The following is a 16,739-nucleotide window of genomic DNA, read 5'->3' on the forward strand; positions in this document are numbered from 1 at the left end:
GAGGCAGAAGAATGGCGTGAACCCAAGAGGCGGAGCTTGCAATGAGCCCAGATGGCACTCCAACCTGGACGACAGAGTGAGACATCATCTCAAAAAAAAAAAAAAAAGAAAAGAATTGACTGACTGAAAAAAGAGCAGACAACCAACTACTTACTCAGCACTGAAGGTTGCTTATCATGAGCTGTGAAGTTTTGACCTGAAACAGAAAACAGGGATAAGGTCATAGAATACTTGAAAATAACAACAAAAAAGATGTTGCACAGACATTTTGCTTGTTTACCGTGGATACTAAAAACAAACAACAAACAAAAAACATTCTCTCATCAATTCCAAGCATATAAGTATATGAAGTATATATATATAAAAAACATACATATACTATATATATATATAAAAAGTGTGTGTGTATTTCTTTCCCCCTCATTTCTAAACTTCAAAATGTTTAGGAATTGGGCAACAACAAGGAGTCAGTTTTAGGATCAGTACCATCAAAATAACAACTACATATAGTTGTATATATAAAGTATAATTTTGTTTAATTCTTTTTTTTGAGACAGGGTCTGACTGTCACCCAGGCTGGAATGCAGTGGCACAATCTCAGCTCACTGCAACCTCTGCTTCCCAGGTTCAAGATATTCTCCTGCCTCAGCCTCCCAAGTACTTGGGATTACAGGTGTGCACCACCATGCCTGACTAAATTTTTTGTCTTTTTAGTAGAGGCAGGGTTTCACCATGTTGGCCAGGCTGGTCTCAAACTCCTGACCAGGGTTTCACCGTGTTGGCCAGGCTGGTCTCAAACTCCTGACCTCAAATGCTCTGCCTGCCTCGCCCTTCCAAAGTGCTGGGATCACAGGCATGAGCCACCATGCCCAGCCAATTTTGCTTAATTCTTATGTGGTAGATGCTATTATTGTTCCTATTTTATAAATAAGGGAAAACCAGCTGGATGCGGTGGCTCATGCCTGTAATCCTAGCACTTTGGGAGGCCGAGGCAGGCAGATCATGAGGTCAGGAGATTGAGACCATCCTGACTAACACGGTGAAACCCCGTCTCTACTAAATATATAAAAAATTAGCCAGGCGTGGTGGTGGGCACCTGTAGTCCCAGCTACTCGGGAGGCTGAGGCAGGAGAAGGGCATGAACCTGGGAGGCAGAGCTTGCAGTGAGCTGAGATCACACCACTGCATTCCAGCCTGGGCGACAGAGCGAGACTCTATCTCAAAAAAAAAAAAAAAAAAAAGGAAAACCAAAATTGGTAATTTTTCCAAAATTATATATCTAAAAGTAGTTGGGCCGAGATACAAATCCAGGCAGTCCATATCATATATCACATACCATACTATAGAGAAATGGTATGTACTATCTATGCAGATTTATGGACATTGCAAAGTAGCTATGAAGTAAAACATGCTACTTCAGGTTTAGAGGCGGTATTTAAGGATAACTGTAAAATGACACAATGAGATGACTAAAAAATGACATTACAATTATAACAAGGTAAATTTTCAAATCTGCCCTGAGGAAATGAGTTACTCTTTGATGATAAATACAAGTATCGATTTACATTTATTTATTTTCAACTTTTTCTGAATACAAACATGTGCTAGCTGTTTAAAAAAAGGGGCCATTCTAGAAATGCATAATTTAAAAATTCATGAATATCTATCTGTTAAGTATCTATTGTGTGCAAAACATCGAACGCAGAAATATTATGGTAAATAAGACAGATATTCTCTCAGCTTTGTTTTCAGCCTATACTAAAAATATACTTTTAAAAAAGTGGACACATACATTTTAATACTTTCATCAAATTCTAAGACATACTTTTTAAAAAATGCCCCTTGATCTTTTGATTAATGGTATGGCATAGTTTAACTGGATGGTTTTTCTTTCTCATTAATACATAAAATCAATAGTATCTTAAAATCAATGAAATATATCTTGATCACTTTTTCATTAGGATACAATGAACTAACTCATTTTTCATTTCTAAATAGTATCTCTTTTTTTTTTGAGATGGAGTCTTGCCCTGTCACCCAGGCTGGAGTGCAGTGGTGCAATCCCAGTTCACTGCAGCCATTGCCTATTGGGTTCAAGTGATTCTCCTGCCTCAGCCTTACAAGCAGCTGGGATTACAGGCACCTACCACCACGTCTGGTTAATTTTTGCATTTTTAGCAGAGACGGGGTTTCACCATGTTGGCCAGGCTGGTCTCAAACTCCTGGCCTTCACCATGTTGGCCAGACTGGTCTCGAACTCCTGGCCTCAAGTGATCCACCTGCCTTGGCCTCCCACAGTGCTGGGATTACAGGTGTGAGCCACCGCCCCCGGCCTAAATAGTATCTCACTGCATGGGTATAATATCATTTATACAGGTAGATACATTGAAGAGTTTCCAAAGATCAAAGATTTGGAGTAAAATAGGGCAAATACATAAAATAATTCGAAGAGTAATTTTCCACAACTGATTTTTTTTCCAGCAGCTAATTCATTTTATGTCTCATTTTATAGTCACAAACCCAGAACCTACTAAAAATTAAAATAAAAAATATAAAATTGAATTCTATAAATACAATGATTATAAAACAGATTTCCAAAGGCTTTTTCTTTTTTTCTTTTTTCTTGAGATGGAGTCTCACTCTGTTGCCCAGGCTGGAGTGCAGTGACACGATCTCGGCTCACGGCAAGCTCTGCACCGCACCCCCAGGTTCACGCCATTCTTCTGCCTCAGCCTCCCGAGTAGCTGGGACTACAGGCACGCGCCACCACGCCCAGCTAATTTTTATATTTTTAGTAGAGATGGGGTTTCACCATGTTGGCCAGGATGGTCTCAGTCTCTTGACCTAGTGATCCGCCCACCTTGGCCTCCCAAAGTGCTGGGATTACAGGTGTGAGCCACCATGCCTGGCCTTCCAAAAGTTTTTTCTTAAGAAAAGAAAGTAATGTGGAAGAAAAAAAAAAGTTCTTGAAGATTTTTACATACAAAGATATTTTTGGTTGATTAATAATTAACTCAGATTTTGGGAGACTTGATTTAAAAATGTCAAAAGAAAAAAACGGTAGTAACAAAATAATAAAGGTGGCTGGGTGCAATGGTTCACATCTGCAATCCCAGCATTTTAGGAGGCTGATGTGGGAGGAATGCTTGCGCCCAAAAGTTTGAGAACAGCCTGAGCAAGATAGTGAGACTCTGTCTCTACAAAAAATTTAAAAATTAGCTGGGCATGGTAGCACGTGCCTCTAGTCTTAGCTACTCAGGAAACTGAGGCAGGAGGATCCCTTGAGCCGAGGAGTTCCAGGCTGCAGTGAACCATGATCGCACCACTACACTTGCCTGAGCAACAGAGCGAGAACCTGTCTCAAAAAAAGAAAAAAGAAAAGAAAATAATAAAGTTAAAAAAATGTCACCAATGATTCTTAAGCAAATCATTATTAGCATTTTGGTATATTACTTTCCAATCTTTTTTTGTTATATTTTCTCAATATTTGATCACAAAAATTTTCAGTTGTAAGACTGAAATGAATATTTATATACCCATTACCAAGCTTGCCATTAACTTTTTATTACATGTGCTTTATCACTTATTTATTCATCCTTCCAAACTTTTACAACAGAGTTGAAATTGTACTAATATAAAATTTTATGTCCTTATTAGAATAAGTGCATATACATAGGCTCAAACTACTACATTAGTCTGTTAAAATAAAAGCAATCAACCCATTTATACTGCTAGCAAAGACATTCAACAAATCACAGGAAGTAGTAGTTTTTTGTTTGTTTTCTAAGTTCAAATTCAGGTTTGGATATAGAGAGTAATAACTCAATAAGCAAGGTCAAGTGGTAGAGAGATATCAGATAAGTTTTTTTTTTAGCATTCATTATTCCTCTTGTTCAATATTTACATTAAATTTCAAAAGAGGATCTTCAAAAACAGGAACAGCATTTGACCAAGCTCACAGGAAGACCTGTAAACACAGCTTTACTTACTTTGTGATGACTGCCAAAATGATTCTATATATTGACTAGATGATCTGGTGGTTTTATCTAAAAAATAAAAACCAGTACACTATAAATAATATTCAACTTTTAAACTGCACATTTTATAAGACAACAGTGAGAAATTAATAAAAAGAGCAAAAATATTCAGATAACTCCCAGGTGGTTAAAAACATGGATGCATAATTTATTTTAAAAAGTTTCTAGGCTGGGTGCAGTGGCTCTTGCCTATAATCCCAGCACATTGGGAGGATGAGGCAAGCGGATCACCTGAGGTCAGGAGTTTGAGACCATCCTGGCCAACGTGGTGAAACCCCGTCTCCACTAAAAATACAAAAATTATCTGAGCGTGGTGGCGCGTGCCTGTAATCCAAGCTACTCGGGAGGCCTTAGGGCAGGAGAACTGCTTGAACCAGGGAGGCAGAGGTGCAGAGAGCCGAGGTCGCACCACTGTACTCCAGCCTGAACAAGAGAGTGAGACTCTGTCTCAAAAAAAAAAAAAAAAAAGGTTAAAAAAGTTTCTAAAGAGTCATGTCACATCTAAAATATTAGCTAATAACCACTTAAAAAATTGTTATGATACAGAACATGCCCAAAGGTAATGACATAATAAAACCTTTGAGTTACGGAAAATTTTCAAAGTTTACAACAGTGGATCATATTGAAATCATTAATATCCATTTTTGCTTTAAATTTTTATTCCAAGTGGGCAATATTTTTGTATGCTCTTTTTCTTTCTTTCTTTCTTCTTCTTTTTTTTTTTTTTTTTTTTAAGAGATGGAGTCTCACGTTATTGCCCAGGCTGGTCTTGAACTGAAGGGATCCTCCTGCCTCAGCCTCCTCAGTATCTGGGACTATAGGTACCTATCACAATGCCTTGCTTTCAGTCTACTCTTCTTAAAAACATTTTTTCCCATATAAAAGCAGAATTTATAACTAAATTAGTTTAAAAGTGATCAGGTTGCTGTTTTGGAAACAGACACATTGATACAAAAAGGTGAAGTGGCCATATATTTTTTTTTTTGAGACGGAGTCTCGCTCTGTTGCCCAGGCTGAATTGCGATCGCGCGATCACAGGACCTGGGGTTTATGTACTTCCAAATAGTTATGCTGGTAGCAATGGCAGCAAACTATTGGCTATATAAATGGCTTAATTAATCTCTAATTTTTAGAGCTTCATGTAATATGTATGAACACTAATAACAGCACTTAGTGAGTGTTTACTATGTGCCAGGTAAGTGCTTTGCATATATGAATTAATTTAACCCTCACAACAATCCAGATGACAAGACTGAGGAACACAGAAGTTAAATAACTCTCTAAGGGCAAACAGCTAAAAAGTGAAGGAATGGAACCTAGGAATTCTAGCTAGACACTACTAGCATGTTACAAATCTCCATTTCTATATCAAGAATACATAGGAAAAATGAGTAGGGTGGGAAATACACAGAATACCAAATGCCCAGCAACCTGCGTATAATGCCAGGCACGGTCGCCCACACCTATAATCTCAGCACTTTGGGAGGCTGAGGCAGGAGAATTGCTTAAGCCTGGAAGTCGAGGCTGCAGTGAGCCATGATCGCATCACTGCACTCAAACCTGGGTGACAGAGTGAGATCCTGTCTCAAAAAAATAAAAACAAAAGCCAAACCAGCTTATGTACTTATTTTTAAGGTGAAATGATGAAGTAAAGAATAGGAATTACAGGTCGGGCTTGGTGGCTCAGGCCTGTAATCCCAGCACTTTGGGAGGCAGAGGAAGGTGGATTACCTGAGGTCAGGAGTTTAAGACCAGCCTGGCCAACATGGTGAAATCTCATCTCTACTAAAAATACAAAAATTAGCCAGATGTGGTGCGCACCTGTAATCCCACCTGCTTGGGGGGCTGAGGCAGGAGAATCACCTGACCCCAGGAGGCAGAGGCTGCAGTAAGCCGACATTGCGGCACTGCACTCCAGCATGGGTGACAGAGTGAGACTCCGCCTCAAAAAAAAAAAAAAAAAAAAAGAATCGGAATTACAGATATTTTAAGGAGGTGGTGAGCGGAAAGTGCAGGACTAAAGTATAAAATTACTCATTATTTACAGAGTTTACAAATTTGTTTAGCATTATCTTTTTTGGGGGGGGGGTCTTGTTCAACATTATCTTAAGCCTCAAACTGGTATTTTTCTCTCTTTAGTCAACTCTTTCGTTGAATAAACTTAAATTCACATAAACAATCAGAACTTGTTAATTAATAACTTGGTTTGAATTTGAAAATCCAGAGATAAAGGTAGTTATCTAATTAAATGAAAACTTCCTGAAAGTAACACTCCAGATAGTGTTGTCAGTCCCAATGGCAATGTGATTAGTTTCTCTATAAAATTCAAAAACAACAAATAACTCTTCTTTTGAGCACAAAAATATCTTATTTTCCACAAATATCAAAAAAAGCTAAAAGTGTTTAGATATTATGACATAGTATTAATCGGATGTACACACGAAATCAGTAATTTTAATAAATATTAAAAGAAAAATTCACGACTTTTTATAAAGTATTAATAAAAATTTGAAAGTTTTTTTTAAAAAGCAAATTCGTGGAATACCAAAGATAGTTCTATGAGAAGAGTCATATGTATATAAAGCAACATTACCTCCAGATTCATCAGAATCCCTGGATCTGGACTTAACAGTAGTGACACTGCTGTGAGAGCTGTCTTGATCATCTTCAGTTTCTCCTAAAGAGAAGTAAACAATATACTAATATAGTCTTATTTTAATGCTCAAAAGATCTGAATTTAAAAAAACCAAGCAAATAATTTAACATTAAAAGAAGGCTTTTAAGTTATCAGATATAGATCTGCTGTTTGTTTATCATGCTTATTATTTTGAATCCCAAAGTTCCAAAGGAACTAAAATTTAGCTCAATTTGTGTTCTCTGGGGCACACAATACTTTCCTAAACAAATATTCAGAGTAATATCTAAAAAACTATAAGGCTTTAATGTAGTGCCAAAAATGAACAGATGAGCGTTAAACAGTGGAAAAAGTTTATGGGGAGGAAAACTACATATAATTAGTGTGTAGTTAAATTCAGATGTGTGTTTGTGTGTGTGTGTTGGTGGTGGAGGGGTAGTGTAAACACACCTGCACACAAACATTCTATTATGCAGGTGACCACCCTCAGATTATGCTGAGCTTCAACAAAAACTAAATTTTACTCCTGTACTTTTCAAACATAAACTGGTTATGAGAATTTGGAAAACTGATTATTTTAATACCATAATAGAAAATATTATCTTTGCTTAAAATGAACCCAAATAGACAAAAGATGCTTAAAATGTAAGGCTGTCATCCCTCATTCTATCTCTCCTATCATTTCTGCCCAGTTAACAGTTCAGATAAGCATGAATTTTTTTTCTTGAAGAAAAATACATTATTTTCTGTTCTAACTTCTTTTTGTTTTTTTTTAAGAGATGGGCTCTCACTAGGTTGCCCAGGCTGGAGTGCAGTGGCTATTCACAGGTGCAATCCCACTACTGATCAGCACGGGAGTTTTGACCTGGTCCGTTTCTGAACTGAATGGATTCACCCCTCTTTAGGCAACATGGTGATCCCCCGCTCCCGGGAGGTCACCATATTGAAGCCAAATTTAGTGCAGGCGCCTGATCGGCGTAGTGCACTACAGACAGCCCAGAACTCCTGGACTCAAGTGATCCTCCTGCCTCAGCCTCCCGAGTAGCTGAGACTACAGGCATGTGCCACAGTCCCCGGCTCTGTTCCCACTTCTTAAATATCTATCAGAATGGATTCTAATGTAAAGAAAAAGACTTAAAGTATATATTGTATGATATTTACAAGTAAAATACCTTCTTCAGAGAAATTGACCTTCTGTTGGACACTGGTGGCTTCTAGAAGAAAAAAGCATACATCAAATATTAAACATATAACATCAAAAGTTAAAGCTTAGGAATAAACAAAAGCTTAGGAAAAAAAGTTAAAGCTTAGGAATAAATAAAAGAGCATCTCGTTTAGGAAAATGAACATAAGGACACATTAAATAAATTCTTTTTCTGTTAAATCACTAAGAATTGGCTGGGTGCAGTGGCTCACGCCTATAATCCCGGCACTTTGGGAGGCCGAGGTGGGTGGATCACTTGAGGTCAGGAGTTTGAGACCAGCCTGGTCAACATGGTGAAACCCTGTCTCTACTAAAAACACAAAAATCAGCCAGGAGTGGTGGTGCGTGCCTGTAATCCCAGCTACTCGGGAGGCTGAGGCAGGAGAATAGTTTGAACCTGGGAAGCAGAGGTTGCAGTGAGCCGAGATCGCACCACTGTACACCAGCCTGGGCGACAGAGCAAGACTCTGTCTCAAACAAAAAAAGGAAATGAAGTGTTTAATTTTCCTTCAGTCACAGGTCTATTTTTACTCTAAAATGTAACCTTTGTATGCAAAAAAAAAACATTAAATTCTACATTGACATTAAATTCTACTACATTAAATTCTAGTGTGTATAGGTTTGCTATATTCTCATTCTCTTATTTGCCAAATCCCCTATACTCCCTTTAAAAACCAACTACACTAACTGGACTGATGACCCAGTTCTTTAGGGCACTGGTGTATCCAAAGAGGAAGAAAGGTAAAGAAACTTCTAGTTCCGGCGGGTCCATGTATGTCACTGTTTTCCAGTGCAAAAGAGAATTTGAACAAAAATAAATAAGCAAAACACATCAAATAAACTTGGAACATAGTATTTTTACATGGGCTATTCTGAAACTCAAAAAAAAAAAAATACTGCGATGTACCCAAATGCAGGTATTTCACAATTGGGTTAAAATATCACTGAAGGATCATATGTACAGAAGTAGCATGATTTAGACTTCTTCAACAAAGCTGAGAAAATTTCAGCTTTTATCTCTACTGATTTTAACCTCAATTTGCTTATTAAAAGGGACAATAGTATTATAGAAAGCAACTGCTAACACATTATATGGTGAATTTGAAAATATTTCTTTTAAATCCACTTAATTAGATTAGTATAATACTAGTCAAGCTTTGAGTTCCACTGAAAATACTTCCTCTTGACAGTGGCAAGTGCAAATCAGTATCTGAAATATATTTGCCAACATTTTTTTATTTAAAAAAAAAACTAACCCAGAGAAAACTGCTGATAACACCATGTTACTCTTAAAGAGCCAGACTCTGGCGTATTAGGTACTATTTTGCTCTAGGTTTCTTAGGAACACTGTCCTTTCTTTTTCTCTTGTTTGAGGGAGAAAAAGGAAAGTCAAACAAAAAAAATTTTTTTTAAGATTTTAATTTAAAACAAGAAATGGGGTTTTACATCATGACCAGGCTGGTCTCAAACTCCTGGCCTCAAGCAATCCTCCCATCTCCTAGCCTGTAATCCCAGCACTTTGGTCTCTTACAGTGCTGAGATTGTAATACAGGCATGAGCTCCACAGCTGGCCAAAAATTTTTAATTAATATTTCCATTCCTACAAAAAGGTATTGTTCTCTTTTTGAAGTTTTATTATCTAAATGCATAATTATTATAGTACTTCATATTTTTGTATAGCAGTTTTACTTTATTCATTTATGTAACTATTCACATAGCATGCAAATACAAGATGCTTTCTTAAGAATCAATAATCATATTTTTGTTATTATCTTAAAATGCTAAGTCCTTAATATTTGCATGATGCTATTTGGTTTTCAAAAAACCCTTCGTGAATGTCATCTGATTCCCATCTCATCATAAGGGAAGATTTTCGTAAGTAAGGTTCATAGATATCAAGTGACTTGTCTAAGGGTATAGGTCTAATTTAATAATAAAAAAAGCCAGAAGACCGCAGGCTCTTCTGACTTCCAGTCTATTACAATCCTACCACCTCATCAGTCTTGTCCATAATAGCACATATTAACACTCAATAATTTTTTTTTGAGACATGGTTTGGTTCTGTCGTCCAGGCTGGAGTGCAGTGGTGTGATCTTGGCTCACTGCAACCCCTCCCTCCCAGGCTCAAGCCATCCTTCCACCTCAGCCTCCTGAGTAGCTGGGACTACATGCACATGTCACCACACCCTGCTAATATTTGCACTTTTTGTAGAGACAGGGTTTTGTTTGCCATGTTGCCCAAGCTGGTCTCGAACTCTTGAGCTCAAGTAATCTGCCTGCCTCAGACTCCCAAAGTGCTGGCATTACACGTATGAGCCACTGCACTTGGCCAATTTTTTGAACAGTTGATTAAAGAAACGGCTGACGGCTGAACTTTTCCTAATATGAGAGGTTCCAACAAACTTCTAAGTGTAATTCATGTAATACAGTAGGCTTTACTAAGGTCCCATTTATATTTTAGTGTTATGTTTTACATAGTTACTCTAAAAATTATATGGTAGACAAAACCTCTTTAACTAGGGCTGAATCGATTTTAGAATCTATAATAATGGAAAGGATATGTTGGAGATTTACATTCATTTGTTGAGCTATCAGAATAGTACAGTACAGTACACAGTACAGTAGTATGACTAATACAGTAATCCCTCCTTTTTTCATTTGATAGGTATGTTTTATCTGTATACATTTGAAGATATGCTTTATTTCTGTACACATTTGAAGTTCCAGGTCAATTTGTCTAGAGCCAATTCATTTAATAGTCAATTCTCCATATACCAAGTTGCCTAAAATTCAATCTCCTTTTTTCTGCTTATCTGTTATCTAATTAGCATGAAGAGATGGTTTAATAATTAGTTTTTAGCCAGCTTACATAAGGGAGCTCCCCATTTGATTTTAATACTTCTAACATGTTATTATATTTGAAGTATTTAATAAATCATGGATTCTATCCATTTTTCAACACTTTTCTGACGTTTGGATTTAATCTAGTGACTAAAGATCCTTTTTTAGAATTCTATGTTCCTAACAATAAATATTTATCAATAGTATTCAAAACAAGAATAACTAGTTATGCAATGCTATCTTGATCCCATCACTAAAAACAAAAAAAGTACTATTTTGTGTTTTATAATCCAATAATATCTATGAATTAGATATCTTAAATAATAATAATCCCTGTAGATTTGACAATCAATCATTACTGAATCAGGTTATCCACTGTCTTGGCTACAGATACGTTTTAAAACAAGGTTTTCATTCTGGTAAACAAAGCTCAAGAAACCCAAGCCTGCTATGATTTAGAATGTCATTCTAAACATTATTTAATGTCTCAGATAAAGACCCATGGCTAGTGTGAGAGTATTGTCTGTAATATAAAAGACTAATTTCTCATATTGCATGCTCTCTAAAGGTAAAATAATGTCTATTATAAAGCAAACTGTAGTATTTGCAAGTCTCCGTCCTCATTCTGCCTGCTATTCATCCCTCAAAATTCAATCCAAATGTCATTTCCAACTCATAAAACCGCCTCAACCTCTTCCACTGAGTAGGGTGCTTCTCGTCTAGGCTCCCATAGACATATATCACTATTTCAGCACTTAAAAAAAAAAATGATTTGTAAACTTGTTTTTCTTTTCCATTATATCATGTACATCTAAGAGGTAGGAAAAAAAAAATAACTGAATGGCTATTTATGATCCTAGCATTTAGGTCGGTCACTGACATAAAGACGGTGTTTAAAAATGTTTGGCTGGGCATGGTGGCTCATGCCTTGTAATCCCAGCACTTTGAGGCGGAGGTTGCAGTGAACCGAGATCACGCTACTGCACTCCAGCCTGGGTGACAGAGTGAAACCCTGTTTCAAAAAAAATAAAAATAAAAAAAGTTTGTTCCATGAATAAAATAGATTTTATGATTATAGAATAAAGTCTGCTAAGTCCAGACTTTTGCTAATATTTCTCATACTATGATTAACGTTACTTAGCAACTTAAGAAAAAGTCTGAAATTAGTGCTCAATAATTAGATACCTGCAAGGTTTTAAACATTCTACCTTTTTACCCAAGCCTTGTTTTCCCCTTTTTACCCAAGCTGCAAAGAATGGAAATATTTAAGTGCGATCTGATGATGAATCAGTAGCCATGACTACATAAGCTTTAATTTCATTTCCCTCTTTTGTTTTTCAGCTACCTTTATTTTAAACTTGGCTGCTACATGTAGAAAGTTAAAGCATTAGATTTTGTTTTTTGTTTTTGTTTTTTTTTTTGAGACAGAGTCTCATTCTGTCACCCAGGCTGGAGTGCAGTGGTGCAATGTCGGCTCACTGCAACCTCCGCCTCCCGGGTTCAAGTGATTCTCCTGCCTCAGTTTTCCGAGTAGCTGGGACTACAGGCGTGTGCCACCACGCCCGGCGAATTTTTCTATTTTTAGTAGAGACGGGGCTTCGCCATGTTGGCCAGGATGGTCTTGAACTCCTGACCTCAGGTGATCCACCTGCTTCGGCCTCCCAAAGTGCTGGGATTACAGGCATGAGATACTGCGCCCAGCCTCTTTTTTCTTTTGAGACAAGGTCTCTTTTTGTCGCCTAGGCTGGAGTGCAGTGGCACAATCTCGGCTCACTGAAACCTCTGCGTCCTGGGTTCAAGTAATCCTCCAGACTCAGCCTCTCAAGTAACTGGGACTATAGGCACGTGCCACCACACCCAGCTAACAGTTGCATTTTTTTTGTAGAGACGAGGTTTCACCACGTTGCCCAGGCTAAATTCCTGGGTTCAAGTGATCCACCTGCCTTGGCCTCCCAAAGAGCTAGGATTACAAGCATGAGCCACCATGCCTGGCCTCAAAAAAATACTTTTTTAAAAAAGGTATTACTCTTCCCAATGTTCATACAGAAGCTTTGAGAATTAAAATCATATTTTGAGCAAAAAATCCTTAATATTAAAACATTATTGAGGAAATCATAAAGGCTGTGGCTTTAGCAAATATATAGACAAATGTTAATAATTAAACCATGCTGTTTAAGAAGGTGTTATATTTTCCAATAACCTCAACCAATTAGGAAAAGCTACTTTCAGAAGTCCGAGGTCTTTATGTTTAAGATAGGTCACTTAACAGTCATCCCCTCTAGTGAAAACGAAGCACTAATTGTGCCACTTTCTGTTTACTTTCTTTTACTTGGCCATAGTTTTTAAGGAATTCAAACCTTAGGTATAACCCGGCCTTTTACAACTTATAAAATTCCCTAGTTATTTTGAAAGCCCAGGTGCCAAAGCATCTACATTTCTCCTGTAGATTTTGCTATTCCTAGAAATTTGTGGGAGGTACTTGGTGTGAGGAGCAAAGGCCACTCAAGAAAACATAAACTTGGCTTACTTTGTGTTTTGTCTGGGAACAAAGACGTGAAAATATAAATAAGACTACTGTGCTTTCTCAAAGGAATACTGGATAGAACACAGGAGTCATTGTTTCCTTCCTTCCTTTTTTTTTTTTTGAGATGGTGTCTTGCTCTTGTTGCCCACAGTGGAGCGGGATGGCACGATCTCGGCTCACTACAACCTCCACCTCCCGGGTTCAAGTGATTCTCCTGCCTCAGCCTCCCGAGTAGCTGGGATTACAGGTGCCCGCCACCACAACTGGCTAATTTTTGTAATTTTAGTAGAGATGGGGTTTCACCATGTTGACCAGGCTAGTCTCGAACTCCTGACCTCAGGTGATCTGTCCACCTCAGCCTCCCAAAGTGCTGGGATTACAGGCATGAGCCACCAGGCCCAGCTTGTTTCCTTTCTTCTTGTGCTCTGGGTACAACCTAGTATGGAGTGTTGTAATAAATATATGTTCGAGCAAGTATATAACTCCTGAATTTACTCTGACAACAAACAAATGACCATTTGCGTGATTTGTTGTCTTTATTATTTTTTTTTTTTTTTGAGATGGAGTCTCGCTCTGTCGCCCAGGCTGGAGTGCAGTGGTGGGATCTCGGCTCACTGCAAGCTCCGCCTTCCGGGTTCACGCCATTCTCCTGCCTCAGCCTCCCGAGTAGCTGGGACTACAGGCGCCTGCCACTGCGCCCAGCTAATTTTTTGTATTTTTAGTAGAGATGGGGTTTCACCGTGGTCTCGATCTCCTGACCTCGTGATCCGCCTGCCTCTGCCTCCCAAAGTGCTGGGATTACAGGCGTGAGCCACCGTGCCCGGCCTTGTTGTCTTTATTCTTGCCATCAGTATAAATCAGGGGTCAGCAAACTTTTTTTATAAAGGACTAAATAGTAGATATTTTAAGCTTTTTGAGTCACATAAGGTCTCTGTTACATGCTTTGTTTCTTTCAGCAGTGTAAAAATTCCTTCTTAGTTCATGGGCTGATTAAAAAGACTGTAGGCCAGTTTCACCCAGAAGCGGTAGCTTGCTGATCCCCTGGTACAGATAGTTTTAAGACTATCTGCTGGGCATGGTGGCTCATGCCTGTAAATCCCAGCACTTTGGGAGGCCAAGGAAGGCGGATCATTTGAGGTCAGGAGTTCAGGACCAACCTGGCAAACATGGTGAAATGCTGCCTCTGCTAAAAATACAAAAATTAGCCAGGCATGGTGTCATGTGCCTGTAATCCCAGCTACATGGGAGGCTGAGGCGGGAGAATCGCTTAAGCCCGGGAGGTGGAGGTTGCAGTGAGCTGAGATTGCGCCACTACAGTCCAGTGTGGGTGACAGATTGAGACTCTGTCTCAAAAAAAAAAAAAAAAAAAAAAAACTATTCGATGCCAATCACACTTTTGAGAACAGAGTCAAAAGTGGGGCAGCAGGAGGAGAGAGCAAAGAAGAGTCTGGTGATATCGCTAGTATTCAAGCTCCATGAATGGCTATTTCATATACTCCAAGGTGTACTAACATTACTATAAAGGAATTGAAAAATGTCATTTTTTTTTTTTTTTTGAGACCAAATCTCGCTCTGTCGCCCAGGCTGGAGTGCAATGGCGCAATCTCGGCTCACTGCAACCTCCACCTCCCCGGTTCAGGTAATTCTCCCTGCCTCAGCCTCCCAAGTAGCTGGGATTACAGGTGACCACCACCATGCCCGACTAATTTTTTGTATTTTTAGTAGAGACAGGGTTTCACTATGTTGGCCAGGCTGGTCTCAAACTCCTGACCTCAGGTGATACACCTGCCTCGGCCTCCCAAAGTGCTGGGATTATAGGCATGGGCCACTGCGCCCAGCTTCTTTCTTTCTATTAAACCCACAGAAAATTACTTTAAAATGAAAATCTCTTTTTTAAATGTACAATCACACACAAAAAAAGAATTTAAATAATATGACATAATTTCAGACAATAAAAAACAAAGTTTTTATTACAAGGTGCTTATAAAAATGATCTAGCAAAGAGTGTTAGGTTATTTCAGTTCCAAGTTCTCTTTTCTAAAAAGCTTTTTTTTTTTTTTTTTTTTTTTTGAGACGGAGTCTCACTCTATCCCCCAGGCTGGAGTACAGTGGCGCAATCCTGGCTCACTGCAAGCTCCGCCTCCCGAGTTCACGCCATTCTCCTGCCTCAGCCTCCCAAGTAGCTGGGACTACAGGCGCCCGCCACCATGCCTGGCTAATTTTTTGTATTTTTTAGTAGAGACGGGGTTTCACCGTGTTAGCCAGGATGGTCTCGATCTCCTGACCTTGTGATCCACTCGCCTTGGCCTCCCAAAAAATTTTTTTTTTGTTTGAGACAGAGTTTTACTCTTTTTGCCCAGGCTGGAGTGCAATGGCGTGATCGCGGCTCACTGCAACCTCTGCCTCCTGGGTATAAGTGATTCTCCTGCCTCAGCCTCTCAAGCAGCTGGGGTTACAGGTGCGCAGCACCACCACGCCTGGCTAATTTTGTATTTTTAGTAGAGACGGGGTTTCGCCATACCAGCCGGGTTGGTTTTGAACTCCTGACCTCAGGTGATCTGCCCACCTCAGCCTCCCAAAGTGCTGGGACTATAGGCGTGAGCCACCACACCCAGCCTAAAAAGCTTTTTTAAGTCTCTAAAGAAGTGGCCTGAACTTAAGTGAAAGATGAATTAGAGGAAGGTGCAATGATTTATAAGGAAAAATGAAGCGTTTCCCTTTTGGCTCATCTTCAAATTTAGAAAATAATTAAAATGTAAAAAAAACTAAGTCTAACAACATTCAACGTAGATTCATTCAAAACCACAAATCATGGTATGTCATGTTCTACAGCCAGGCAGACACTGAAATGAATTAAAACCAGTTCTACGAACATATTACAGCAAAGGACACTGAACTTAACTGTGAACAACGTATCGAATTCACTTTCTAAATGAAGAAAGGGCCGGGTGTGGTGGCTCACGCCTATAATCCCAAAACTTTGGGAGGCCGAGGCAGGTGGATCACTTGAGGTCAGGAGTTCAAGACCAGCCTGACCAACATGGTGAAACCCCATCTCTACTAAATATACAAAAATTAGCTGGGTGTCATGGTGGTCATCTGTAATCCCAGCTGCTCGAAAGGCTGAGGCAGGAGAATCACTTGAACCAGGGACGCAGAAGTTGCAGTGGGCCAAGATCACACCATTGCATTCCAGCCTGGGTGATAGAGCAAGACCCTGTCTCGAGAAAATAAAAATAAATAAATAAATAAAAATAAAAAATAAAAATAAAAATCAAGGGGAAAGGCCGGGCGTGGTGGCTCATGCCTGTAATCCCTGCACTTTAGGAGGCCCAGTGGGGTGATCACAAGGTCAGGGAGTTTGAAACCAGCCTGGCCAACATGGTGAAACCCTGTCTCTACTAAAAATACAAAACAAGTAGCTGGGCGTGGTGGTGGGCACCTGTAATCCCAGCTACTTGGGAGGCTGAGGCAGGAGAATTGCTTGAACCTGGGAGG

The 16,739-nt window shown here is 39.0% G+C and overlaps 1 protein-coding gene across 14 annotated transcripts in view; it reads right to left on the minus strand.

Moving 5' to 3' along the window:
* The window catches only part of TOR1AIP1 (torsin 1A interacting protein 1), a 38,349-nt gene that overhangs the window by 12,004 nt on the left and 9,606 nt on the right, over window positions 1-16,739 (minus strand). For 9 of the 14 annotated variants that reach the window (XM_054534910.1, XM_054534649.1, XM_054534476.1 and 6 more), the window contains 4 exon segments: window positions 7,845-7,886; window positions 6,631-6,714; window positions 3,990-4,046; window positions 155-196 (listed from right to left, as the gene is read on the minus strand). In XM_054534910.1, coding sequence (XP_054390885.1) covers window positions 155-196; window positions 3,990-4,046; window positions 6,631-6,714; window positions 7,845-7,886 — 225 coding nt within the window. 14 annotated transcript variants of the gene reach the window in all.

This window comes from Pongo abelii, chromosome 1 (assembly GCF_028885655.2).
Source record: "Pongo abelii isolate AG06213 chromosome 1, NHGRI_mPonAbe1-v2.0_pri, whole genome shotgun sequence".
In the NCBI taxonomy this organism is placed as follows: domain Eukaryota; kingdom Metazoa; phylum Chordata; class Mammalia; order Primates; family Hominidae; genus Pongo; species Pongo abelii.